A 17,366-nucleotide genomic window follows, 5' to 3' on the forward strand; every position below is an offset into this window, starting at 1 on the left:
TTCCACAAATCTTTCCTAGGTGTTTCAGACCTCAGTTCAGTGGTGAGTTATAAACATGTGCATCTGTCTCAGTCAGCTGCTGGCAGAGCCTCTCAAAGGACAACTGTGCTAGCCTCCTCTCTGCAAGCATAACATGGCATCTGTAATAGTGTCAGGGTTTGGTGTTTGACCATGGGATGGATCCTATGTTGGGCCAGTTGCTGGATGGCTTTTCCTTCAGTCTCTGCTCCACTTTTGTCACTGCATTTCTTACAGACAGGAACAATTCTGGATCAAAAACTTTGAAGGTAAGTGAGTGGTCCCATCTCTCCACTGGGGGCCCTGACTATCACTGAAGGTGGTCTCATCATGTTCTATCTCTCCACTCTTGGGCATTTCAGCTAAGGTCATTCCCATTGAGTCTTGGGATCCTCTCCCATCACAGGTCTCTGGGACTTTCTAGAGGTTACTGCCACTCATACTCTGTGCTGCAGCATGCAGCATTCTAGTATTCTTATTTGATGTGCATTGATTTGTCTCATGAAAAGTAAGCCAAGGAATGGTGGGCATTTCACACTCATTCAGAGTACATTACCTGATGGCATACATTCAGCCAATTAATCAAAATAAACCATTGAATCCTTTTAAAAATCACTGAAAATAATAAATCTATGGGCCTGTGCCAATACTCAGCCTGATTGATTTCTTTTCCTTTCTTCATTATCCCATACTGCTAAAATCAATTTTCACACACATTTGCAGGACTTTCAATTATATCACTTAGAAGAATCATTAAGTTCCACAGAAGTGTTCATTAGAGTATCCTCCTGCATCATACCGTGCTCCTTCCCTCCATTGGTCTGCTTGGCCTTCAAAATGATCAGAATGATTAGAAGCAAAGACATCCGCACCCTCAGCTACATTATCTTTGTGTTGCTTGCCATTTCCTTCAGCAAAGGTCATTGTCACAGACAAGACAAGGGTAGTTCACTAGGAAGGTAACACATAAGAAAGGTTTCAGGGGGTAAAGGTGGGGATTCATCCAGTGCTGAGTCATCTGAGTGGTTTATTGCCAGTAGGATTCTCCCACACAGCTCCATCCTTGCATATACAATCTTTCTCCTTTCCCATCAGGGCATCACTTTATCTGCCACCATAAGTTGAATTTGGGATGTTACTGTGTGATGTACCAATCTTAGGATGATGACTTGTGCTTGGCTTTTGGCATTTTAATTCCTATAACTGGTGGACAGTAGTTTGTTTTGTGGAGAACACAGAGAAACATTTAGGTCATTTGTGTTCCTTCGGAGCTGAGAAATATGATTTTCTGAGCCCATTTACCAAATTTACACATAAATACCAGATATAAAGAGTCACCCTCATTATTTCCCTTATTTTTTGAAATACACAAAAATTTTCCCTTCAAGTCACTTGTCCTTGTTCTTCACAAGAGGTGGATTAGCAGTAGGAAATAAATTATTTTGCATAGTTCTTAGATAACTCACACTGAGCATTTGCAGTGTATTACTTGCTACTGGTGAGCCTTTTTATATTTTAGTTTAGTCAAGTTAGAGAAACAGTTCTAGATAACACTAGGCCTTTTTGAGCAATTAATTTTTCTTTTTTGTTCTGAAGAACCACTTGCAATTTACATTAAAAATTTTAGAGAGCTGAAACTTATAGAATTAATTACAAAGGGACTTTATTCTAGTGAATTACATGGTCTGTTCTAAATAGCCCAACAATGGGCATTTGCATAAACAGAATGATAGACCAGTAGCTCAAGTCTATGAGGCTTGATTCGACAATTCCAGTCTGAATCTAAATGCCTGGAGGATTTCAGGTGAGATACAGACTTTCACTCCATGGTAAATGAAAACGCAGTACCAATCTCAGTGATGGAGTGTGGCAGGATGAACAAATGGAATACCAATCTCAGTGATGGAGTGTGCCAGGTACAGTGACAGGGCAGTATCATTGAACAAGGAATAAAAGGGAAGGGGGTCAGGAAAAACAGCTTTTCTTTCCTTCAGACCTATTTTAATATGCTCTGCCTCCAGAAAATGCTTGCCCACTGTGGGTAAATGTCTTCTACCAGCCATTCCTGTGAGACACACACAGAGGTATTTCTCTTTTGTGGGTCCCGCATTCAGTCAAATTCACAGCTAAGATTAAACGTTACAGAAAATATATAGTGAAATATAATATGTAGTATGAAACAAATGTGATACTGTCACTCAAACTGTATGTAGTTGCTGTTAATTTTTTTGAATACCGAAAATCAGATTTTTTCAGGAAAAATTACTTGTTATGCTATGCATTGTGTGTGGGCATAACTATTTTTAAGATTGAGCACCCTACTCCAAAACTACTACCCCAAGTCTTAGGTTCTAAATTAAGACAACCTTATTATTAATCTAAATACACAGCATCAAATTCCAGACCGTCAACATTTGTGTCATAATCAAGATTACCGGAAATTTGTAATAAATTTTCTTTCAGGACATTTGGGTAACGCACCTGTGGAACATAAATTTACTTAACCTGAAGAGGAGGCCCCTCTCTTCCTTATCTTTAAGTATAGGGAACAACCTGAAAACATCCTTATTTCTGAAATTCAAATAGTTTCTCTAGCATTACTGGTAAGAAATGTTAGGCTCAAGTACAAGCGTTCCATTAAGAACTCAAGTCTCATTTATTTTGGTATGCATGCACTAGACTCATAAAAAAGTATACAAAATGTCCTAGTTTATACTTTCAGGCTTCTCTTTTTTTTTTTGAAAAAAAATCCAAGACATTTATTCAAAAACAGTTATTTCAGTTAAGTTAAAATCCTACAATCAGAACAGCGACAATTCCAGTCACTCGGGTTCGAAGAGTGGATATGTCAATAGCCACATCTGGATGAGGAACAAGCCATTTGACTCCATAAAAAGTAAAACGAAACAGTTGCTCAGAGGGAACAGTGTTTCCAAGCACTTCACAGTCACAATAGCAAAAAGCCTGCAGCTTTCCCATTTGGAGGGTCACGTTTTCTACTACATTTCCTCCGCTTACAAAGACGAGCAGGCACAGCTGGGGGGAGGTCCAGAAGGAGGAAATCAACTCAGTCTATCCAGGGAACTGCAGCTGTTATTACAAGCAGCCCTGAGAGCCCCAGATAAGCGGTTGTGTGAGGCTGTGTCCCAAGAGTGCTCGTTATTTGGAACTTTCCCAGTCCCCTACCCTGGACACTAGCATCACCAGCAGCACCCCGCTTGAGTAGGGCAGCAGAACTAAGGGGAAAAGGTAGTACTAGATCACTGTCTCAAGGCAGTTTCTCTGTAAGCCAGGAGGAGGGGGAGGGGCGGTGACCTCTGGTTCGAAGCACAGACACTCAGGACCCGCCTCCTCTACCCCCTCCAGAAGGTGGCAGAAGCGTCCTTAGTGGACTCCAACATTTGCAAAAATAATGTGTTTTTCTCCCAGCAAGGCATTTCGGTTAGTCTCCGTGCTGGAGCCCCACAGCATGGTGCACACCCAGCAATCAGTGACTTCGAACCCAAAGAGGGATGGATTTTCCCCACTCTGCACAGCACACTTTACAAAGGGCAGGAAGGTTCACTCAGTGCTTCGCCGCACCCTTCCATTACCCAAAATTTCTCACTGCCGCCTCCCACCCTACATTCGTGGGGTACAACTTCCCGTCAACACTCTGCCAGCAGCAATCCTTTGAAATAAAGGGGACAGACAAAAAACGGTTACTTCTACTTAGCCCCCAAGAGAGTCCTCTCGTGATACCGCATGTTTTACATTGAAACCAACACCGCAAAAGATGAGATGGTCTTTTAACTGTCCTAAAAAGTTCAAGTGTGGCATTTTGTGGTGCTCCCTGAATTTAAGTCCACTCTTCTTTTCCCCTCCCCCAAAGTGAATCATGAACCAACCCTGAAAAGTACAGCAAGTAACAGGGATCATCGTCCTTGGTTCCATAGCTGGCTGAGCTATCCAGAGAGCATGCCACGTGGTTGCCCGCGTGGCCAGGGGAGTTTGCGGAATTGCAGAGACCAGGTTGGAACATGCCAAAAAAGGAGTCCTGCTGACAGCCTGCGATGCGCTCTATAGAATCTGCCTTACAAAAACCTAAGTCTTGGGTTTCAAACAGTTTAGGGCTCTCAACTTCAGTTACCTATGAAAATCTATGCGATATTTCGGCTGTCTTCCTTAGCTTATTTTCCTCCACCAGCCTCGGTTGGGGGAAACCCTTGATCCCTGGCTATAGGCTGGTGCTGTAGCCACCTAGATTGTTAGCTGCCAGAGACAAGAAGGTCGTCCCCATTTCTGAGCTGCGCCCTCCTCACACAAGCGCCAGGGTCGCTGCAGGCCGCGCGAGGGCTCCCGGGTGAAAGTGGCTCATGCACTGGGGCTGACAGAGGCTCCAAGAACGGGTGTGCGGGAAGCTTCGCCTGTAGCTGTAGCCTTCGTGAATGAAGTCTCCGCACCGCCTCCTTGATGAGGTTTCCCGAAAGTAAGAGCTGCTGCAGGAGCCGGGGCGGGTCGTCTTCGCCAGTGCGGGTCTCCAGATGAGATCCGCGTCGCTGTTGCAGGCGGCGGGACGCGGCTGTGTTCCGGAGCCAACCCCGCCGGCACGGGCCAGACAGTGGCTGTGGGATGCTTAATTTGCCGGTTCCCTGGGGTCCCTCAAGGCCCTGCTGCTGGGGCAGCACGCTGGGGCCCGGGGCGATCTCTGCCACGCTGTAGGGCGCTGCCCGGTCCCGCACGCGCCCGCGCTCCCCCAGCACACAGCGCATGGCCCCGGGGGGCGCAGGGTCCCAGGTTTCCGGTGAAGCTGCCAGCCGCAGCAGCCGCCTCGTTGGGGCCCTGGCTTTGTCCGCCGGCAGCGCCGCCAGGACCCGCGGGGGCGCTGGTGGGGGGCCCGGGGCGGCACACTGCGAGGCGGGACTGTCGTGCGCCGTGTCCAGCTGCAGCGTCTCGCCGATCCGGGCGATGAGTTGGTCCACGTCTGCCGAGCCGCCCAGAGTCACCGACTGCTGCAGCAGGAGGAAGCTGTCGTTGTCCTCCTCCCCATCCGCCTGGTCGCTCGCTTCCTCCTCCTCCCTCAGGCACGGCATGGCCCCCTACCCCGGTACTCGCGGCTGTGCTGGTGTTGCTGGAGGCTTCTTTGCCCGCAGGCTCGGTGGGCCGTGACTGGGGAGGGAGCAGGGCGGAGGTCCGGGCCGGGAGGGGGCTGAGCCTTGGACACGGAAGCCGGGACCACTGGGCAGTGGCACCGCGCGCCTTGGAGTCGCGGGAGCCGGAAACTGGGCTTCTCATTCTTGATTAAGAGAAGTTAACTTTTTTTTTTTTTCAAAAAGTTCTTACAGCTGCTGTTCTGATCATTGCCACCAGAGGGACTCATACATAGTACATGCTGAAATTCCATCCTCTAGCACAATTCAAAGAAAGTATTGTTCAACTTAGTGGTTGGCCACCAGAGGGCAGCCGATGCTCCGTTAAGTAAAGAAACAATGACAAACAGAATGAGGTGTCTTCAGTTTGTATCTAAAACTAAAGTGATTTAAAATGTTATAAAATGTTTCCTATTTTGTTTCAGAGAAGAAAAAATTATTCTATAAAACATTATAGGAATAGACATGTCCCAGCCAAGCTCGATCTGCTATAGTGAGGTACAAAACTAGAATGGGAATCTGAGATAGATGAGCACATGTTGGAGACATGAAATAGTAACACACATCCGAGAAAAGGTATAATCTGACTTTAAGTTCCAAATAGATTTATACATAGCTCTTATTTTTCTCTTTAAGCGGGAAAAAGATACTATATTGCCATTTGCCGATAGTAGAAAGAATGTTGGGAGTAACAATCTAAAACAAGATTGCTGATAGCCAATGTATACGAACTTGGATAATTATATTAGATTTCAAATTCCTTTCTCCAGTGAGCTTTCTATTTATTTGGTTGTGTTTTTGATCACTCTATATTGAGGTCCTTTGATTGTAAATATGTTGTGAAAATGTTTGCTCCAAGGTTGAAACTTGTCTTTTATAGACTCTCAATTTTGAACTGTACATAACAAATATTTTAGAAAAGTCTAATTTACAAATTTTCATGAATCAACCCTTCCTTAGCTCTGAGAGCTCATCAGCAAACTCATTTGCACTTGACCCATTTTGAGTACATGTGCTCACAGTTTGATATGGGTGTTTTGGGTTCCATCATCATTTCTTGAAAACAATTGCTCTTAGATTACTTTTTTATACCTTTGTCAGAAATAGATTGATGATATCACTCTCCTTTTTTTCCCTAGGATTTCCATTCTGAACTACATATTTGTGTCTACTCTTTTACGGATACAATTTTGTTTGGTCTCATAGGGAAATAATTGAGTTTCTAGTTATCATGGGACATGCTTTATGTAAACCCTTTATAAGTTCAAGAAAATTCCTTCTATTTCTAGTTTTATTTTGGAGTTTGCAACATGACTGAGTGATACTTTTATATAATTGAAGGTTCTCCATGTGTTAAAATGCCCATTTTCCCTTTTTAGGTATGCACAAGATGACGGAACGAATCAGTGTTATAAAGCATTGAATCAGACTTGAACTTTTGATGTAAGCTTCATTTTATTATTTTATATTATCTTTTCCTTTAAAGGTTGGATGATATTATTTGCTTGTTAAGAGATTTTATGGTATGTTCACTTAGAAATATCTGTCTTCTTCTCTAGTGAACTCTATATATCTTTGGAATTACATAAATGGCAAGTTCATAAATTGTCTCTTCTTCACACTTTCAGGAAAATGAGCCATGAAATCCACAACTTTATTTAGTGGGGGAGAATTTGAATCAGTATTATAGTATGGGTAAGTCTGGCCTTGAGCTCTGCATGCTGCTTCCTTATTTCTTGTAGTTTCTCAAATGCATTAAAAAACGTTTTGTGGAGTTTATCAGTGAAAATATGTTGCCCTCATGCTGTTTTTCATATTTATGAAAACACTGTGTGATAGTGAAGAAATGAATCCTAGTAAAGCTTTATTATTTATCCAACAAAATGGGTTGTCCTTACACAATCCTGGATGAAGTTGGTTTCATCAATAAATATATACATTTGGAAAAATAAAAAAAATGCATAGAACCACATGGCATGCTAGTTTCTCATTATTTTTGTACTGAGTAGACTGGTGTCTTAGGGTTTCTTCTGAAATGAAACAGCATGACCAAAAGCACATTGCAGGAGGGAAGGCTTTATTTGTTTTACACTTTCCCATCATAGTCTATCATTAAAGGAAGTAAGGGCAGGAGCTGACACAGAGGCCATAGAGGTTACCCATTACTGATTTGCTTGCTATAGCTAGTTCAGCCTACTTTCTTATAGAACCCAGGACCACAAACCCATGGATAACAGCACCCACAATGGGCTGTGCCCTCTCCAATCAATCACCAACTAAGAAAATTCCTTAGGCTTTCTTATAACCAGTCTTATGGAAGCATTTTTTTCAATTGATGTTCCCAACTTTCTGATGGCTACAGCTTGGGGTAACACCCATATAGAAGGGGAGGGGAAGGGATTATGGGGATGTTGGCATGGAAACCAGGAAAGGGAATAACATTTGAAATGTAAATAAGAAATACCCAATTCAATAAAGATGGGAAAAATGATGTAAAGTTATAAAGAAAAACTATGAAATGAGAACAAATATATTCAAATGATTAAGTTGTTACTTAATGTCATTATTTGGTGGAGGCCCAAAGGTCCTGGTGCCAACAGTGTTCTGGGTAAAAAATAAATATTAAAGACTCAGGAATTGTCTCCTCAATAAAGGAAATAAAATGTCTGCATTCTATCCAGAAAGCTGGGAGTGGATGCTATTAACAACCTGGTGACATTTTTCTGTGTAGCCAGACCTCTCCCAGTCCTTCAGAACGATTATCCAAGAGTCTTCTTTCGTAAACCTTTATCTTCAGCTCCCAGTTAACAGAATCTCACATTAGGAGAGATGTCATATGTATTTTATGGCTTGCCTTCCTGTGAGCTATTTCACTCAGAGACCACACACTATCTTCTAGGTCTTTAAGTCTACATGTAGTCTCACATAGAGACTTTATTCTATGTCTAAGTCTACATATAGTTAGCCCTTAGGCTTTATTGTGTATGTGTAATTGGAATGATTACTGCGTGGAAACTTCCCAAATTTTATTAGGTTGAAATATACTTGCAATCAATCAAATCGCATAAGGTTTCCGAAGTTTGATTGAGACCCAATACAGTGGGCTGGAATGCTTTTTCATTCTTATCTCTTTGTCGATTGCTTATCTTTCTGAAACGATGCTTGCAGGGTCTTTTGCAATTACTGCATCTTAAATGTAAATCAAGTTATGTTGTTGTGATTTGTACTCTAATGCATATAGCAAATATGAGAACAATAACAACACCACAAAAATTTTGGTATGTGTTGCTGGGTGACACCATTAAATCTGTTGTTGCTGTTCATTTACTTCTTTAGTGAAGGGTTTTATAGTTAATTTCTTTCAATTAAGTTGTACATTTTGAATATTTCCATTCATACTTACTTTTTACCCTTTACACCTCTCATTATCATTAGAGTCTTACCTTTTCTCAGGCTACCTTCCTTTTTTTTAGCATTTTTAAATTTTTATTAAGTTATAATTACATCAACTCTCCCTTTCCCTTTCATCCATAAATCCCATTTTCTCCCTCCAATGCCTCCCATCTTTCCCCCTTACATTTTTTTATTAACTTGAGTGTTTCTTATTTACATTTTGAATGTTATTCCCTTTCCCGGTTTCCAGGCAAACATCCCCCTAATCCCTCCCCCTCCCCTTCTTTATGGGTGTTCCCCTCCATCCTCCCCCCATTGCTGCCCTCCCCCCAACAATCACGTTCACTGGGGGGTTCAGTCTTAGCAGGACCAAGGGCTTCCCCTTCCACTGGTGATCTTACTAGGATATTCATTGCTACCTATGAGGTCAGAGTCCTGGGTCAGTCCATGTATAGTCCTTAGGTAGTGGCTTAGTCCCTGGAAGCTCTGGTTGCTTGGCATTGTTGTTCATAAGGGGTCTCGAGCTCCTTCAAGCTCTTCGAGTTCTTTCTCTGATTCCTTCAACGGGGGTCCGTTCTCAGTTCAATGGTTTGCTGCTGGCATTTGCCTCTGTATTTGCTGTATTCTGGCTGTGTCTCTCAGGAGAGAACTACATCCGGCTCCTGTCGGCCTGCACTACTTTGCTTCATCCATCTTGTCTAATTGGATGACTGTATATGTATGGGCCACATGTGGGGCAGGCTCTGAATGGGTGTTCCTTCTGTGTCTGTTTTAATCTTTGCCTCTCTATTCCCGGCCAAGGGTATTCTTCTTCCTCTTTTAAAGAAGGAGTGAAGCATTCATATTTTGATCATCCATCTTCAGTTTCATTTGTTCTAGGCATTTAGGGTAATTCAAGCATTTGGGCTAATAGCCACTTATCAATGAGTGCATACCATGTGTGTTTTTCTGTGATTGGGTTACCTCACTCAGGATGATATTTTCCAGTTCCAACCATTTGCCTATGAATTTCATAAAGTCATTGTTTTTGACAGCTGAGTAATATTCCGTTGTGTAGATGTACCACATTTTTTGTATCCATTCCTCTGTTGAAGGGCATCTGGGTTCTTTCCAGATTCTGGCTATTATAAATAAGGCTGCTATGAACATAGTGGAGCACGTGTCTTTTTTATATGTTGGGGCATCTTTTGGGTATAAACCCAAGAGAGGTATAGCTGGATCCTCAGGCAGTTCAATGTCCAATTTTCTGAGGAAGGTCCAGACTGATTTCCAGAATGGTTGTACCAGTCTGCAATCCCACCAACAATGAAGAGGTGTTCCTCTTTCTCTGCATCCTCTCCAGCATTTGCTGTCACCTGAGTTTTTGATCTAAGCCATTCTCACTGGTGTGAGGTGAAATCTCAGGGTTGTTTTGATTTGCATTTCCCTTATGACTAAAGATGTTGAACATTTCTTTACGTGTTTCTCAGCCATTCGGCATTCCTCAGCTGTGAACTCTTTGTTTAGCTCTGAACCCCATTTTTTAATAGGGTTATTTGTTTCCCTGCGTTCTAACTTCTTGAGTTCTTTGTATATTTTGGATATAAGGCCTCTATCTGTTGTAGGACTGGTAAAGATCTTTTCCCAATCTGTTGGCTGCCATTTTGTCCTAATCACAATGTCCTTTGGCTTACAGAAGCTTTTCAGTTTTATGAGATCCCATTTGTCGATTCTTGATCTTAGAGCATAAGCCATTGGTGTTTTGTTCAGGAAATTTTTTCCAGTGCCCATGTGTTCCAGATGCTTCCCTGGTTTTTCTTCTATTAGTTTGAGTGTATCTGGTTTGATGTGGAGGTCCTTGATCCACTTGGACTTAAGCTTTGTTGAGGCCCGTTTTTTGACCAATTATATGGTCAATTTTGGAGAAAGTACCATGAGGTGGTGAGAAGAAGGTATATCCTTTTGCTTTAGGATAGAATGTCCTATAAATATCTGTTAAATCCATTTGGCTCATGACTTCTCTTAGTCTGTCTACGTCTCTGTTTAATTTCTGTTTCCATGATCTGTCCATTGATGAGGGTGGGGTGTTGAAATCTACTATTATTGTGTGAGGTGCAATGTGTGTTTTGAGCTTAGTAAGGTTTCTTTTACGTATGTAGGTGCCCTTGTATTTGGGGCATAGATATTTAGAATTGAGAGTTCATCTTGGTGGATTTTTCCTTTAATGAATATGAAATGTCCTTCCTTATCTTTTTTGCTGACTTTTAGTTGAAAATTGATTTTATTTGACATTAGAATGGCTACTCCAGCTTGCTTCTTCTGACCATTTGCTTGGAAAGCTGTTTTCCAGCCTTTCACTCTGAGGTAGTCTCTGTCTTTGTCTCTGAGGTGTGTTTCCTGTAGGCAGCAGAATGCAGGGTCCTCGTTGTGTATCCAGTTTGTTAATCTATGTCTTTTTATTGGGGAGTTGAGGCCATTGATGTTGAGAGATATTATGGAATAGTGATTATTGCTTCCTGTTATATTCATATTTGGATGTGAGGTTATGTTTGTGTGCTTTTCTTTTCTTTGTTTTGTTGCCAAGACGATTAGTTTCTTGCTTCTTCTAGGGTATAGCTTGCCTCCTTATGTTGGGCTTTACCATTTATTATCTTTGTAGTGCTGGATTTGTAGAAAGATATTGTGTAAATTTGGTTTTGTCATGGAATATCTTGGTTTCTCCGTCTGTGTTAATTGAGAGTTTTGCAGGATACAGTAACCTGGGGTGGCATTTGTGTTCTCTTAGGGTCTGTATGACATCTGTCCAGGATCTTCTGGCTTTCATAGTTTCTGGAGAAAAGTCTGGTGTGATTCTGATAGGTCTGCCTTTATATGTTACTTGACCTTTTTCCCTTATTGCCTTTTATATTCTTTCTTTATTTTGTGCGTTTGATGTTTTGACTATTATGTGACGGGAGGTGTTTCTTTTCTGGTCCAATCTATTTCGAGTTCTATAGGCTTCTTGTATGTTTATGGGTATCTCTTTTTTTAGGTAAGGGAAGTTTTCTTCTATGATTTTGTTGAAGATATTTACTGGTCCTTTGAGCTGGGAGTCTTCACTCTCTTCTATACCTATTATCCTTAGGTTTAATCTTCTCATTGAGTCCTGGATTTCCTGTATGTTTTGGACCAGTAGCTTTTTCTGCTTTACATTATCTGTGACAGTTGAGTCAATGATTTCTATGGAATCTTCTGCTCCTGAGATTCTCTCTTCCATCTCTTGTATTCTGTTGGTGAAGCTCGTATCTACAGCTCCTTGTCTCTTCTTTTGGTTTTCTATATCCAGGGTTGTTTCCATGTGTTCTTTCTTGATTGCTTGTATTTCCATTTTTAATTCCTTCAACTGTTTGATTGTGTTTTCCTGGAATTCATTCAGGGATTTTTGTGACTCCTCTCTATGGGCTTCTACTTGTTTATTTATGTTTTCCTGGAATTCTTTTAGGGATTTTTTCGATTCCTCTCTGTAGGCTTCTACTTGTTCTCTAAGGGAGTTCTTCACGTCTTTCTTGAAGTCCTCCAGCATCATGGTCAAATATGATTTTGAAACTAGATCTTGCTTTTCTGGTGTGTTTGGATATTCCGTGTTTGCTTTGATGGGAGAATTGGGCTCCGATGATGCCATGTAATCTTGGTTTCTGTTGCTTGGGTTCCTGCATTTGCCTCTCGCCATCAGATTATCTCTAGTGTTACTTTGTTCCGCTATTTCTGACAGTGGCTAGACTGTCCTATAAGCCTGTGTTTCAGGAGTGCTGTAGACCTGTTTTCCTGTTTTCTTTCAGCCAGTTATGGGGACACAGTGTTCTGCTTTCGGGCGTGTAGTTTTTCTTATCTACAGGTCTTCAGCTCTTTCTGTGGGACCGTGTCTTGAGTTCACCAGGCAGGTCGCTTGCAGCAGAAAAGTTGGTCTTACCTGTGATCCCGAGGCTCAAGTTCGTTCGTGAGGTGTTGCTTATGAGCTCTCCGAGGTGGCCTGCTGCAGCCAGGAAGATCTGCGCTGTCGTTTCCGGGAGTTTCAGTGCACCAGGGTCCCAGATGGCGTTTGCTGTTTTCCTCTGGAATCAGTAATGTGTGCAGAGTGCAGTCTCTTCTGGTTTCCCAGGCGTGTCTGCCTCTCTGAAGGTTTAGCTCTCCCTCCCACGGGATTTGGGTGCAGAGAACTGTTTATCTGGTCGGTCCCTTCTGGTTCCGGTGGTGTCTCAGACGCAGCAGACCTGCTGCTCCTGGGCCCTCCTCTACGGGAACCCAGAGGCTGTATACAGTTTCCTCTTGGGCCAGGAATGTGGGCAGGGGTGGGCAGTGTTGGTGGTCTCTTCCGCTCTGCAGCCTCAGGAGTGCCCACCTGTCCAGGAGGTGAGGGCTCTCTCCCACGGGGTTTGGGAGCAGAGAGCTGCTGCGGGCAGGGATCCGCCGGTTTGGGACTCCTGCTAAATACTGGAAGTGTCCGGTTCTAGAGGAATTTTGCCTCTGTGTGTCCTGAGTTCACCAGGCAGGTCTCTTGCAGCAGAAAAGTTGGTCTTACCTGTGGTCCTGAGGCTCAAGTTTGCTCGTGGGGTGTTGCTTATGAGCTCTCCCTGGTGGCAGCCACCAGGAAGATCTGCACCGCCCTTTCCAGGAGCTTCCAGGCACCAGGGTTCCAGATGGCGTTTGGTGTTTTCCTCTGGAATAAGTAATGTATGCTGAGTGCAGTCTCTTCTGGTTTCCCAGGCGTGTCTGCTCAGGCTACCTTCTTTACCATGCCACATAAATAGGAAAATTTATAGCCATATCATATCAAGGATCATATATGAGGAAAAAAAACACATTTTCTTCATCTGGGTCTCAATTACTTTACTTAATAATGACAATTTCAACTCCATTTACTTTCCTGAATTTGCCATAATTTTGATATTTTTGTGAATAAATAAAATAACTATATATATATAGTTTTTATTTATTTAGTCCTCTTCTGACAGGGACTTAGGTTTTCTTTCTTTTTTTTTTTTTCGGAGCTGGGGACCGAACCCAGGGCCTTGCGGTTGCTAGGCAAGTGCTCTACCACTGAGCCAAATCCCCAACCCCGGGACTAAGGTTTATTATATAATTCAGCTTTATAAATATTATCAAAATTAGCATTTCAATGTAAAGTTCCTGTGGGGGTATGAATGAAAATGGACTCCATGGACTCATAGGGAGTGGCATTCAAGTGGAGTTTGCTAGGGTGGAAGAACTGTCTCACAGGGAGTGGACCTGAGGTTTCAAAAGCTCAAACCAGGCCCCCTGTCACTCTATTCCTGCTGTCTGCTGAAAAAGATGTAGCACTCTTCAGGTACCTCTCAAATGACACGTCTGCTTACATGCCACCATGTTTCACCCAAGGAAGGTAATGGACTTAACCTCTAACTGTACGTCAGCCAGAATTAAATGTTTTCCTTTATTCCTTAGAGCAATGACACACTAAGAGTGGGCTATGGGAATTCTATTACTAAAAGCTTGCTTATGCATATATGTTGCTGTTTCTACCATATGTTTTCTTCTGTTTTATAATTTCAAGTGTGAACCATCGTTCCCAGAATAAAGATTTGCTGTAACTTTATCAAAGATTTTACAAGTTAAGGGGGAAAGGATGTAATTATATCAATAATAAAATTTCGTACTATATTTTTGTGACTATGATATAATTATAGCATTTCTCCTTTCCCCTTCTTTCTTTAGAAAACCTCTCATGCAGCTCTCCCAACTGTCTTTCAAATTTATAGCCTAGGTTGTTATTTTGCATGTATTTGTGTGAATATACTAAAATATTCTTGAGTATTACCTGTTCAGTCTATATAATGTTACTTGTATAGTCCTTTGTAGGTATGATTTTTTTTGATATTTTATGTATTTACATTTCAAATGATTTTTTTAATTTTATTTATGTATGTGAGTACACTGTCACTCTCTTCATGCACACCAGAAGAGGACATCAGATCCCATTACAGATGGTTGTGAGCCACCATGTGGTTGCTGGGAATTGAACTCAGGACCTCTGGAAGAGCAGTCAGTGCTCTTAACCGCTGAGCCATCTCTCCAGCCCCGTATTTACATTTCAAATGTTATGTCCTTTCCCCTCTCTCCCTTCCCGCATCCTGCCTTGCCATGCTTCTATGAAGATGCTCCCACTCCCATTCACCCACTCCCACCTCAAAACCCTGGCATTCCCTGACACTGAGGAAACCAGCCTTCACAGTACCAAGGGCTTCTCCTCGTATTGATGACAGACAATGCCATTCTCTGCTACATATGTGGCTGGAGCCATGGGTCCCTCTATGTGTACTCTTTGATTCATGGTTTAGTCCCAGGGAGTTCTGGGGGATCTGGTTAGTTGATATTGCTGTTCTTCCTATGGAGTTGCAAACCCATTTAGTTCGCCTTTAGTCCTTTCTCTAACTCCTCCATTGGGGTCCCCGTGCTCAGTCCAGTGGTTAGCTGCAAGCTTCCTTATCTGTATCAGTAAGGCTCTAGTAGAGACTCTTAGGAGACATCCATATCAGGCTCCTGTCAGCAAGCACTTCCTGGCATCATCAATAGTGACTGGGTTTGGTGGCTACATATGTGATGGATCCTTAGGTGGGGCAGTCTCTGGATGATCTTTTCTTCAGTTCCTGCTCCAATTTTTGTCTCTGTATTTCCTCCTGCGAGTATTTTGTTCCCCTTCTTTTTTTGAACTTTAAAGAAAAAAGTTATTGAATATCTGAAAAACAACTCCTACAAGATTGACTTTTCCACAAAACTGTAGGTACCCGATGCAGTGTGTCTATCATGTTAAAATGTGCATAAGACACAAATACAAAAAAACATGAAAACAAGCCACCATTCTTTAACAATTGAGAAAAGATAAAATGCCTAAGGAAAAACATGAATGACTTGCAAAGGATGGGGTCTTTAAGCACTATTTTTTAAAAAAGAGCACAGACAGATGAGTGTTCAGTTATATACACTGAAGGGAACCTTGGCACTAGGAATCAGAGTATTTTGTCATAGAGCATTAACACATATTATAAAAATGCATAGTGTCAAAGGAACAGAACCATCAGCATTCAAAAGCAGCTTTGTCAACTAGGCAAACACTCTACAGCATGCCTCTCTGTTGTCCATCACTGTTACACTGGTGGAAACTTTGCAATGAAAAAAGAAAGAAAGAAAAAAGGAGCAGTTACTCCTTTTGTTTTCTCTGTTTAAAATCAAACAGAAAACAAACATCAACTCTGTTATATACTGTCTTCAAAGTACATGATTTGTACAAGAGAAGGACTAAGAACCAAACTGTTTACCGAGATCCAAGCACGAGTGAGAGAGAGAGAAAACCCCTGACACGGCTTTCCAATGGTACTCAGGGAGAGCCACTTCATAATCACTGGCACTGAACAGAGTTGCAGAATTCTTTGCCAGATACTTGAGGAAATCATGTAGATAGTTCAGTAATAAAGCAAGGCTTTTCTCATCTACAAGTGTATAGGCCAACATTGCTCCAATTCGCACCAATAATCTCAGTAAATGTGATGCTCCGTACACCTGGGGCATGGGTGCATCTGGGTGATTGGCCAAAATTTCAGCACACTGTGGTCTCTCAAATTTGTAGAGAAGCTGAGTGCCCACTAGTACATTGAAGTACTCCTTTTTATCTGTGCCACAACCTCATTAACAGCATACTCCTTATTATCTGTATTTCCTCGAGACTTTGTATAATTGGCATAATTGGCATAATCCTCCAAAATGGAATCCACATTCTTCTTGGCAGGATGATAAAAAAAAAGCTGCTTTTGTCTGGTGATCAAGTCCCAGTCATCCTCAAGCCATGGTTTCGGCTCCTCGGGTATCTTCACTTTCACTTCAACTCTGTTCATGGATGCTCCTTCATTTTCAATGGTCGGTTCTACCCGGGCTCTCTTCTTCCTAGGAGGCTGAGGTGTCTCACTGTATTGCCACCATCTCCGTTTCCAGGAGTTTTCTGTTTGTTCTTTTTTGTTTTCACTTCAATATTTTTCTGTCACAGACCAGATGTCTTCCTTGGAGCAGCCCTTCTCATCTTGCCCTCTGCATATTGTTCCTGATGGGCCCTTAGAACTTCTCACTGTTTCTGGGGTCCATGTATTTGAGTACTCTGCTTTCTGGCATGCATTCATCCTACTTTTTTATTCCAACCACTGTAATGGATAAAATACTTCACTTGTTTATCCTTTATGGCAACCGCTACATACTTGTTTCATAAAGAAGAGGCCCATGAAAGCACAGCACTCGCTCGCCCTCCAGGAATGTAGCCTTTGGGTCCTGCTTGGGTGCCATTTATAAGTGATTCACCACCTCCTCCTTCTCCCACCACCCCCGACTACCACCTTTGTTCCCCTTCTAAGAATGTCTGAAGCATCCACATTTTGGTCTTCCTTCTTGAGCTTTATATTGTCTGTGAATTGTATCTTGGGTATTCTGAAATTTTGGGCTAATATACACTATTTTAGGCTAATATACACTAGTCAGTTATTGCATACTGTGTGTGGTATTTTGTGACTGAGTTACCTCACTCTGAATGATATTTTCTAGTTCCATCCATTTCCCTAAGAATTTCATGAAGTCATTGTTTTTAATAGCTGAGTAGTAGTCCATTGTGTAAATGTACCAAATTTTCTGTATCCATTCCTCTTGTGAAAAACATCTGGGTCCTTTCCAGCTTCTGGCTATTTTAGATAAGACTACTATGAACATACAATACATGGTGCTGGTTCAACTGGTGGTCTGCATGTAGAAGAATGCAAATTGATCCATTCGTATCTCCTTGTGCATAGCTCAAGT

At 42.1% G+C, this 17,366-nt stretch overlaps 1 protein-coding gene and 1 pseudogene across 1 annotated transcript; both read right to left on the reverse strand.

Moving 5' to 3' along the window:
* Positions 1–2,650: 2,650 nt before the first annotated feature.
* Peg12 (paternally expressed 12) lies at positions 2,651–5,251 on the reverse strand. The gene is given in 1 exon segment (NM_001170562.1): positions 2,651–5,251. A coding segment is annotated over 1 exon segment (825 nt). The 5' UTR covers positions 5,091–5,251; the 3' UTR covers positions 2,651–4,265.
* Positions 5,252–15,830: 10,579 nt separating this feature from the next.
* On the reverse strand, positions 15,831–16,862 carry Morf4l1-ps7 (mortality factor 4 like 1, pseudogene 7; annotated as a pseudogene).
* Between the last annotated feature and the right edge of the window lie 504 nt (positions 16,863–17,366).

The sequence above is a fragment of the Rattus norvegicus genome, chromosome 1 (genome assembly GCF_021556685.1).
Source record: "Rattus norvegicus strain SHRSP/BbbUtx chromosome 1, alternate assembly SHRSP_T2T, whole genome shotgun sequence".
Lineage (NCBI taxonomy): Eukaryota > Metazoa > Chordata > Mammalia > Rodentia > Muridae > Rattus > Rattus norvegicus.